The sequence below is a fragment of the Labrus bergylta genome, chromosome 5 (genome assembly GCF_963930695.1).
Source record: "Labrus bergylta chromosome 5, fLabBer1.1, whole genome shotgun sequence".
NCBI classification, from domain to species: domain Eukaryota; kingdom Metazoa; phylum Chordata; class Actinopteri; order Labriformes; family Labridae; genus Labrus; species Labrus bergylta.
In genome coordinates, this window is record NC_089199.1 from 8993810 (window position 1) to 9001118 (window position 7309).

The following is a 7309-nucleotide window of genomic DNA, read 5'->3' on the forward strand; positions in this document are numbered from 1 at the left end:
TCACTCAGGACAGAAAGTTTGGTTCCTTCACAAACGGAATTCTTAAATGAAATTCTTCTAATCCTGATTAACCTGAAACTCTGACAGTGAAAACCAAACTACACTCTCTTGGAATGTATCTGTTGTTTATAAATATCATAGAATTGTATTAAATCTTATTTAATGAGATTTCTTCAAACTTGCAAAACAAGAATTGTCACTTATGTAGTTTTATAACTGTACAAAAAGGATGCAGTGGTAGTCTCTCCTATTTATTGTGACAATGATTTTAAGAGTGTATGAGAAAATGCTGTTTTGAATCTATTGTAAGCTTTTTAATCTAACTTTCTTTGATACTTTTTTGTCTAACTTCTTGCACGCAAAGAAAATGTGTCTGCAAAAAAGCCAAACTTCGATAGATTCAGATAGTTATTTTGTATCTAAGGAATAGAAAGATAAATTAATTCTCAAAGGTTTTTCATCATTCTAAAGTTTTAAGGAATAATCAATATTTGTTTGATTTGAAAACTTTTTAAAACAAAGTTTAAAAACAACCATAAGCTAGCATCAAAAGGTAGTTTGGATTTCTTTTTTTTTACAATGTGTTAGTCAAATGAGATTCTTGTAAATTGTTAAATTTCTGACCAACAGTTTTCTGTATCAGAATTAAAAATGAAGAATTACAGAAAGTTATTTTGTTCTACTTCAAAAGTTCTACTTTGCAACTTCTTTGGCAAGACTTATTATTTTTACATTTCCAAACTCTTATCCTGTTGTTTTTCATTCCCTTTTCTATTTCTTTAACTTTTTTCTTTACAGAGCAATCTCCTACGTCTTTCCATCCTCAGGATTTCCCTGTTTTCTTTTATTTTATTTGATGTTATAATCTCCTCTTAAGTTCACATAATGACTCAAGCCTTTTCTTCTTCCTTGTCTCTGTAGCTCAGTCTCTTTAACCGTCACATTTAACGTCTGAAAGGCAGTTAACTGTGTTAAAGAATATTGGAAACAGAGAGAGGGTTGAAACCAGAATAATAAAATCTCAGATGGAAACCACAGACTCGCTCAGCTTAATTTTTGTGATTTATGTGTCGCGGGCTGAGGCAACATGTTCTTTTGTTATTTTTCCTCTCTCACAGGAAACCAGAGGGGGGAAGCTTCAGTCGGCTTTTCACTTCTTATTTACACTTCTCCTACAGTAATGCGTCAAAGAGCACGGATACAATTTACAACACGATCCATGTGAAGAAATCCTGCGAGATAATTCTCTCTGAGATGATGTTAGCTGTAATCTTTTCCCTCAGACTCCTCTGGACTAATCCCAGTGGAAAAAATAATGCCAGTGAAACTGAAATAATGTCAACATGGTGATTGATGAGTAACCCATTCATGCATTTAACTTGAAAAATGATTCGACACTCTGCTTTTGGGTAGGTGGGATGTCCCTCTTTCTATCCACCAATCTCTGCCTATTCTCCTCCATCTCTTGGTTTTTATTGCCTCTTAGTGAGTCTTCAAAGAGCCCAGAGCCTGTAATTAGGGGGCGGGCTCCCCGTGCCTCAAAACACTTCCCCGCGTTAGAGCCCAACTTCTCCCAAACTGTCCCGGGACTCAGAGCTTCTCCCACTCCACTCCGCTTCCTTAGGATTTTGTTTCTCAGGGATGGCCGCATCTATTCTGGAGGTAGGGAATGTGATTGTAAGTAGATTTTATATTTACTTTTTCCTCTTTCTGCATACAATCTCAACTTTTCTTATGTAAATGTTTGATTTAAATCTATGCAAATGTATGTTGAAGAAGGGAGTTTGGGAGGTCTGCAGGAAAATGTATGACTGAATATAAATGAGGATAATTTAACATATAGCTCACGTTGTAGAAGAAAGAGTTTAAGTCTTAATGGAAGCTGATTTAAAGAATCTTAAGGCTGAGCTGCTGACATCATTTAATAACTTTACTACTCAAATCTTAACCTCTGTTCATCTGAAAGTCTAGGATTTACATTCCCTCGAGGAGGAGTATTTAATCTAAGTGCAAAAGCAAAAAAAAGGAGCTATGTGGAACTCTACAGTTTCAGTTTATGGAGTGAGAGATTAGGAGGACAGCTGGCCTTACAGGGGTAATAAGTCTGTGATGAAACATTATTAACCTGAAAACTGGGCTGATCCCCAGGGGGCTTTTTGTAAGAGAAGGAGATAACCACTAATCACCTCTGAGGGGAGAGCCAGTGTGAAAGGGAAGTCTTCAAGCGGTGATAATATTTTAGCCAGTTTTCTACTAACACTTATTTAAAGTCAAAGACTCGTATTAAGAGAGATGTATTGCGCTTGGATTGAAAATACAACTTCACAAGATTTAAGTCTACAAATTGATCAAAACAATAATCTTTCATTGCTCCTACAGCAGGTAACATTCGATCATAAGCATAATTACTCTCTATTACAGATTGCAGAATCTCTGTTTAGTTTTATGTAAATGCTGTAAGAGTATTAGTGATTCTCATGAGTTGTTCATGCGTTCAGTATAAATGCTATGCAACGTGAAAAAGGGAATTCACAAAAAATCTAAATGGCTAAAACGTAAAATCATTAACTTTTTTAATTGGACTTTTAGATAGACAAAAGATGAAAAAGTTTTGTTTTCTAATAGGACACATATAATTTTATATCTATATGAACTTATTTTCAATCAACAGATAAATCATTCAATATGATCAGCAGAGACAGAGTATTGTAAATCTAACAGAACAACAAGACTGCTGTGACACAATATACCATCAACTTATCAAACCTCTTTAATGCCAGAATGTGGAAATTTAGCCACAGTTTAAGTTGATAATGCAGCGCCTAAACATGATCGTACTATGTATATTTCTGTGCACTGGAGAAAAACTTTAAAGTATACATTCACGCTAAATTAAGAATATCTCTTCCTAGTGGTTTAAGTGAAACAAAAGAGCAGGGAATTCCTGCCTTGCTGAGCGGAGCAGATCCTTCACAAGAGTAAACATTCGCTGGCTGAAATTGCCCTGACCACCACTTTGAAAACAGAGAGAGCAGGAAAAGCCGGCGGTGGCACTCAGACAGAAGTTTTTTATTAGAGTTGACACTGACAGGAGCAACAGCAAGAAGCCATTTCCTGTAGACAGACAGTCTCATTTTCTCCCCTGTCTCCTCCTCCCCCAGGAAGACGCACGCTATGGCTCCAGTCCTCTGGCTATGTTAACTGCTACCTGTAACAAGTTTGGCAGCACAAGCCCCATCAGGGATTCGGCTACACCCGGTAAGCCCGGCAGCACAACTCCTGTAAAGAAGCCCTACAACATGACCTCTGATCTGCAGACTAAGAACGGGCGCACCGCAGACGGCAGCGGCCTGGCGGACTCCTACACTGGCTCCTTCACCACAGCTGGAGGAGGAGGCGGTGGGCTGCTTACCCCAACTGGAAGCCCCCCTCCTTCATCCGGAGGCTACCCTACAGAGTATAACCCCTTCTCCCACTCCTTCCAGACCTCTGTCTCCCAGGACCCGTCTCTTTTAGTGTCCAAGGCCCATGCTACGGCCGACTGTCTCACCAGCGTCTACACCTCCCTGGATATGACGCACCCATACGGCTCCTGGTATAAAGCCGGTATCCATCCTGGTATCACTGCTGCTCCTGCCAATGCCACGTCCTCCTGGTGGGACGTCCACCCAAACTCCAACTGGCTCTCAGCAACCCAGTCCCAGACAGATGGAGGTCTCCAGGCCTCGCTGCAGCCTGTAGCACCCCAGGCCTCCCTTAGCCCACAGTTGCCCAGTTACAGCACCGACTTTACACAACTAAACCCAACTCCGTACCCCTCTGTGGGGCTGGGCTCCTCCTCACACCTCCTCCAGTCCTCCCAGCACATGCTGCCCCAGGACATGTACAAGCCCAAGCCTGTGCAAAGTGCGGGACTGATTGAGAGTCCCATGGGCCTGAAGCCTGCCAGGGGATCAGGTGGGTACAGTGGAGGAGGTGCGCCCACCAGATCCTCATGTGACTGCCCCAACTGCCAGGAGCTTGAGCGGCTGGGGGCCTCGGCTGCCTCCCTGAGGAAGAAACCGGTCCATAGCTGCCACATCCCCGGCTGTGGGAAGGTCTACAACAAGGCCTCTCATCTGAAAGCCCATCTGCGCTGGCACACTGGCGAGCGGCCCTTTGTTTGCAACTGGCTGTTCTGTGGGAAACGCTTCACTCGCTCTGACGAACTGGAGAGGCACGTACGCACCCACACACGTGAGAAGAAGTTCACCTGTCTACTGTGCAACAAGCGTTTCACACGCAGCGACCACCTGTCCAAGCACCAGAAGACCCACGCTGATTCTGCAATGCAGGGAAAAGCTGCTGTGGAGGGGGACACAGATCCTCGCAGCGAAGAGACCACAGAGCTCAACACCAGCGCTGTCCAAACCAACCCTGTCGATGACCAAATCACCAACGGAGACGAGAAGACTGGCACGCCTAATGGAGTGGAGAACAGCAGCGGACTGTTGGAGATCTGACTTTGTTAAGTTTTCTTTTTGAGACATGGTGGGCTTTTTTGTTGTTGTTGTTGTCGACACAATTCAACCTTTAAACTTAAAAAGACAGTATTTGGTTTCAAGACATAAAAGGATTTCTGAGAGTTTGAAAAGAGTTGATATAATAAATGACTGACCATGTTGCAGGTAGCAATCACTTCATTTTCTCTGGACCACACACACACACAGACACACACACACACACACACTAATACACAATGGCCTGCAAACAAATGTCTACATGTATGCAGGCAGAAAAATACACAAACAAAAATAAAACAAACCAAAGATGGGATGTTCATGCAAACATGTACACATACCCAAGCAAAGAAAACAACTATGAACAAATGTGCATGCGTAATGCATCCATGCATGCACACACACACACACACACACACACACACACACAGAATGCCTGCACACTTCAAGCAAATACACAAATGCACACATTCATCCTACACACATTTTCTGCCTTTCAAATGAGACAAACCACTGGGGAAATTTAATCTGCAAAAGCAGAAGGAAAAGAGCTCTGAGCCGCAAAAGGAAAGTAGTTTTAAAAGGAGACTTATGGTCGGGATGATGGAGTTGATGGAGCATTGCATGTCTCGAGAAAAATCTGATTTACAGCTGTACTTTGATACTTCATTACTCTTGAAACAATCAACGGACAATCCTTCTTACTGCTTTATTGTTGCCAAAGACATTTTGATGTAATGGATTTTTTTTTCAGTTCTCTTTTGTTTGCTGTTTGCTTCGTACAATGTCTAATTTAATTTCATATTTACATAAATAATCTAATTTATGTCTTAAATTATACACGTGGAAGATTATCTTGCACCCTGCAGGAAATATATAAAGCCTGAAAAAGTACGCAAGATGGTTGAAGCTGGCCAAAAAGAAAAGAAAATGCATTAAATTAAGTTTTTTTTCTCTCTCGTATTTATTAGTTATAAATGTGGAGTTTTTGGGCAATGTTTTAAAAGATTTATTTAAAGATCTTGAAGTTTGTTTGATGTGTAAACTATTGCTATATAATCTTTTAATTGTGAAGACTTCCACACCTGGCAGAGTAATGGTTGATAAGGGCTTCTCCTTGTTTGTACATACTATCTATACAATTTATAGATATTGCTGGGTGTGTTATTTTTCTACTGTTTTTATGTATTTTTCTGTATTTGGTGTTACTTTCTATGATGAAACAGATCTCTATAAAAACATCATGTAAGCGACAGACACAGAGAAGCTGAATTTGTTGCTTTGAACTACGATGTGAGCTGATTCATTGTGACATGAGTGTGTCAGATACTGTAAATAATGATGAGGCACAAAACCTCTTAAAGGTGAACGTGTTGTAAAAAGTAAAGGTGTGAAATCATGACAGTTCTGGTGCTTTGAAAAGTAAAGAAATATAAAAAGCATCTTTTTCTGCTGGTGTTATTTTGTTATAAAAGTTTAAGAGTCAAAAGAGTAGTTCCTTCAGCATAGAAGCTTAACGCTCCTCTCCTCAATTCTTTTCATATCTTACTATATTTCCACCTCACCGTGGCCAACCAAATACTTTCATTATCTTTTGCAGCACAAACAAAGCCGGCCACTGAAGTGAGGTCTTAACTGCACACAATGACCCCCTTTGAGAGAGCCACTGTAGTTACACTCAAGACAATTACTCCGCTCTCCAGCCTGAGAGGGGTAATTACTGCGAGCGATGCTCCAGCAGAGTCAGAGCAGAGGAGGAGAGGGGGATTAGGACAGGGGCGCTACGGTTTTATTGTTTATTGAGGGAGGCGGTCAAACAAAGGAGGCCAATTAAGGTGGGACGCAGGACGACGGACATGATGTGGAGATACTAATGAAGAAGAGCCCACCAAAAAAATCCTTTATTTTAGCCTCTGCTGCAACTGTAGATGTCTTTTTCTGTGTTTGTGTGAGAGTTTAAGTCGCGTAAAGTGGCACTTGTGTGTCTTACAGGTCAGTCAGGGTAAACTGCAGACTAATAAAAATACTTGAGTTGGGTGGACTCTGCATCAAAAGAGATATAGCCTCAGGAAAGAGTAAAGGAAGCGTATGATAGATGTGTTGTGAGGGAAAAGGGCAAGACAAAGAACTAATCAAAGAGTAAATCTATATTATCTGCTAAAAGGTGATGAGAAGGTTATATTTGTTATACTATCTGTTGTTTGAAATAAACTCTATCAAAAAACTTTTTGAATAGTCACCCACAATATTTGTCTCAACTGCATAACTTTGCAAGTCTTTTCAATAACTTTTAAGGCCTTCCTGTTTTATTTTGATGGATTTGTGAAGCACTTTGTTACTTGGAAGTTAAGAAGGTTGATATATTACGATTGTAATCATTATTTGAAGTCTGCGAAAAGGAAAAACACAATGCATAACAACATTCTGAATTTAAAAATAAGCAGTGTCTTCACTAAATTGAGGACCTGTACATCTTGAACCTGCCCATCCTGTTGTAACGTTTACACTTCCCAGGCAGCATGGTTCCAATTTAGAACTTCTAATGAGCTGTAGTTGAGGTCAATTTATATAAAACGTCCCGGGGCCGACTCTGTCATCAGGGCCCCGACATGTTTATGGTGGTCTGAAGTGGGCGCACAGTCGAGTCCACAACATAAAAGGCAAACAGGGGGGGACGGGGTATGGGCAGGGTGTGTCAGTCAGGAGGGTGGGGGGGTTGAGAAGATGGTCAGTGGCTTTTAAACCTCTGCTGCTACTGCTCATTTTCTGCTCTCTTTTAAAGCAGCTGTGGTGGAAATGTGACTTTATTT

General features: G+C 40.9%; 1 protein-coding gene across 2 annotated transcripts; it reads left to right on the forward strand.

Annotated features, from left to right (window-relative positions):
- The first annotated feature begins 1520 nt into the window (after positions 1-1520).
- Positions 1521-5941, forward strand: sp7 (Sp7 transcription factor). Of its 2 annotated transcripts, none has more exons than XM_065954680.1 (2): positions 1521-1677; positions 3162-5941. In XM_065954680.1, exons 1-2 carry the CDS (start codon positions 1642-1644, stop codon positions 4500-4502), a joined length of 1377 nt encoding a protein of 458 aa, XP_065810752.1. In that variant the 5' UTR covers positions 1521-1641; the 3' UTR covers positions 4503-5941. The 2 variants fall into 2 exon arrangements, with proteins under 2 accessions (XP_065810752.1, XP_029133711.1); XM_029277878.2 differs by having other exon boundaries at positions 1542-1662.
- Positions 5942-7309: the final 1368 nt, after the last annotated feature.